Below are 2,709 nucleotides of genomic sequence, written 5' to 3'. Positions count from 1 at the left end.
GGAGACCAAGGGGAAGAGGCATGGTGGGGGGGAACCAAGGGGAAGAGACATGGGAGGGCACCAAGGGGAAGAGACATGGTGAGGGGGGGACCAAGGGGAAGAGACATGGTGAGGGGGGGACCAAGGGGAAGAGACATGGTGAGGGGGGGACCAAGGGGAAGAGATGTAGACGTGGAGGACCAAGGGAAAGAGACGTGGTGGGGGAGATGAAGAAGAAGAGGTGTTTGGAGGGGAGACCAAGGGGAAGAGGCGTAGGGTCAGGGAGACCAAGGGGAAGAGACATGGCCAGGAGAGGACGACCAAAAACACCTCCCACGTGTGTGCGCGAGTGCATGTGTGTGGGAGAGGGGGAGGAAGGAGGAGCAGGTGCCTGACCACAGCTTCTTACAGGGAGGCCCTGGACACCTCTATCTGCTCAAGAACAAGGTGGCCACCTTTGCCAAAGTGGAGAAGGAAGAGGACATGATTCAGTGAGAAGCCGGGTGCCCTGGGCGCGGGGAGGGCTGGAGGCAGAGTCCGGGCTCCGGAGTGTCCCTCCCCCACGGTCCCCTCTGTGGAGCGGGATGCCTGTCCCTGCCACTGGGTGACACGCCCCTCTCCACCAGCTTCTGGAAGCGGCTGAGCCGCCTGATGAGTAAAGTGAACCCAGAGCCGAACGTCATCCACATCATGGGCTGCTACATTCTGGGGAACCCCAATGGGGAGAAGGTACAGTGACTCCCAGGCCCCACCCCAGGCCTCTGGAAACCTCCAACGTGGACAGACAGGGCAGGGCCTTCCGTGTTTCCTGGCATTTTTTTTTTCCTTGCCCCGGGCATTCCCCTAGAAATCCCTTTTGCCTGAGTGCAGCCAGGTTTGGGGGGTCTGAGAAAAGAGGGTGGGCCCTGCTCCCCATCTCTTCCCCCCTCCTCCTTCCTCATCTCTCTGCCTCAGACTCACGGCACCCCCCTTCTTCCAGCTGTTCCAGAACCTCAGGACCCTCATGACTCCTTATAGGGTCACCTTCGAGTCACCCCTGGAGCTCTCAGCCCAAGGTGAGTTACCCAGGCTGGGCCCAAGCACTGCAGCCGCTGTGGGGCCTCGGTGGGGCGGGATCCCGAGGCTGCCGGCCAGGCCTGAGCCTCCTGCCCCCCGCTCCACCCAGGGAAGCAGATGATCGAGACGTACTTTGACTTCCGGCTGTATCGCCTTTGGAAGAGCCGCCAGCACTCGAAGCTGCTGGACTTTGACGACGTCTTGTGAGGGGCAGAGGCCTCCGCCCAGTCGCCATCAGGCCGCTCCGTCTGCACAGGGACCTGGGGCTGGGCCGCCTCGTGCTCCCCGGGACTGTGCGGCTCTGGTCTTGCCTGGAGCCACTTCAGGGCACCTCAGACGTTGCTCAGGTTCCCCCCGTGGGTTCCGGTCCTCACCGCACCCATGGCCACAGAGGCCTCAGTCCCTGGGGGCCGGGAGGATCCCGCCCCATGGCCCGTGGATGCTCAGCGGCCAGGCACTGACCTGCCATGCCTCGCCTGGAGGCTCGGCTTTGGGAATCCCCTCCATGGGGTTCATAGAAATAAGTGCAATTTCTACACCCCCGAAACAGTTCAAAGGGAAGCAGCATTTCTTGTTAACTAGTTAAGCACTGTGCTGCTAGTTACAGCATAGGCACCCCAGCCCAGCAGCCCACATGTGTTCAGGACCCTCCCTGCCCACCCCCTCCCTGCCGTATCGATCACCAGCACCAGGGTGGCCCGTGTGCGTGGGGCCAGCGTCTCCAGGCTGCCCAGCCTGGCTCTGTCTGCACTGGCCGAGTCTCTGGCTTTGTCTGCACTGGCCGAGTCTCCGACTGTCTGTGCTTTCACTTCCACTTCTCTTGCCACCCCCTCTCCCCGCTTACTCAGACCTCAGCTGGCGCCAGACCCGGCAGGGACATCTGGGCAGCAGGAGGGAAGGGCGCAGCGTCCCCTCCTTCAGCAGAGGCTCCGGGTGGGGCCTGCTCCCCATCCCCCCAAGCTCACCCAGCACTCTCATTGCTGCTGTTGAGTTCAGCTTTTACCAGCCTCAACCTGGAGGCTCCATCCCAGCACAGAGGCCTGGGGCTCGGCAGGGGCCCGGCTGGGGCTGGGTTCTGGGTTTCAAGAACGTCACCGGTACCGCAGTGGGCCCCTGGACCCGGCCGCGCAGCTGGTGGACTGTAGGGGCTCCTGACTCGGAGGAGCTCCCAGCTTTTGTCCACAGTCGGCAGGATGGGCGCTCGTGTATATAGCTGGGGTAGGGGGCAGGCCCCCCTTGTGCAGAGCCAGGGGTCTGAGGGCACCTGGCTGTGTTCCCGGCTGAGGGAGGGCTGGGGCGGGGGCCGGGCTCGGAACGGTGTACGATACCCCTCATAGTGACCATTAAACCTGATCCTCCACCTCGGCCGCCGCATGGGTCTGTCCTCTCAGTGCTCTCCAGGGGCCGCCCCAGGCCCAGCTTCTGGGCCCACTCCTCTGAGGTCACTGCTGCAGGGCCTTCCTGCCTGGACAGAGTTGGAGCTGGGCCACTAGACCACCCCTCAGGGCACAGCCAGGGGGGCCGACGTGGGAGGGGATGGAGAGGAGCTGCAGGAGGGCTGGGGGGTGCCGCAGTCTCAGAGAGGGGGATACCAGGTCTGGAGGGGAGAGCAGAGACAGCCCGTTTCCCCTGCCGCCTGAGGGCACCAGGGAGAGGGCTCTCTGCCCCCTCAGA

At 63.7% G+C, this 2,709-nt stretch overlaps 1 protein-coding gene across 4 annotated transcripts in view; it reads left to right on the top strand.

The window, feature by feature from the left end:
* NSMF (NMDA receptor synaptonuclear signaling and neuronal migration factor) overlaps positions 1–2,402 on the top strand; it is a 9,174-nt gene extending 6,772 nt beyond the window's left edge. For all 4 annotated transcript variants that reach the window (XM_011985146.1, XM_011985144.1, XM_011985145.1 and 1 more), the window contains 4 exons: positions 391–470; positions 606–708; positions 959–1,034; positions 1,145–2,402. In XM_011985146.1, the coding sequence (XP_011840536.1) occupies positions 391–470; positions 606–708; positions 959–1,034; positions 1,145–1,242 (357 nt within the window). In that variant the 3' untranslated portion in view covers positions 1,243–2,402. The remainder of the gene's footprint in view (positions 1–390; positions 471–605; positions 709–958; positions 1,035–1,144) is intronic.
* The last annotated feature ends 307 nt before the right edge of the window (positions 2,403–2,709 follow it).

This window comes from Mandrillus leucophaeus, unplaced genomic scaffold, assembly GCF_000951045.1.
Source record: "Mandrillus leucophaeus isolate KB7577 unplaced genomic scaffold, Mleu.le_1.0 Scaffold28, whole genome shotgun sequence".
Classification (NCBI taxonomy): Eukaryota; Metazoa; Chordata; class Mammalia; order Primates; family Cercopithecidae; genus Mandrillus; species Mandrillus leucophaeus.
The sequence above is the reverse complement of the archived record's forward strand: the minus strand, read 5'-3'. Positions and strand labels throughout refer to the sequence as shown.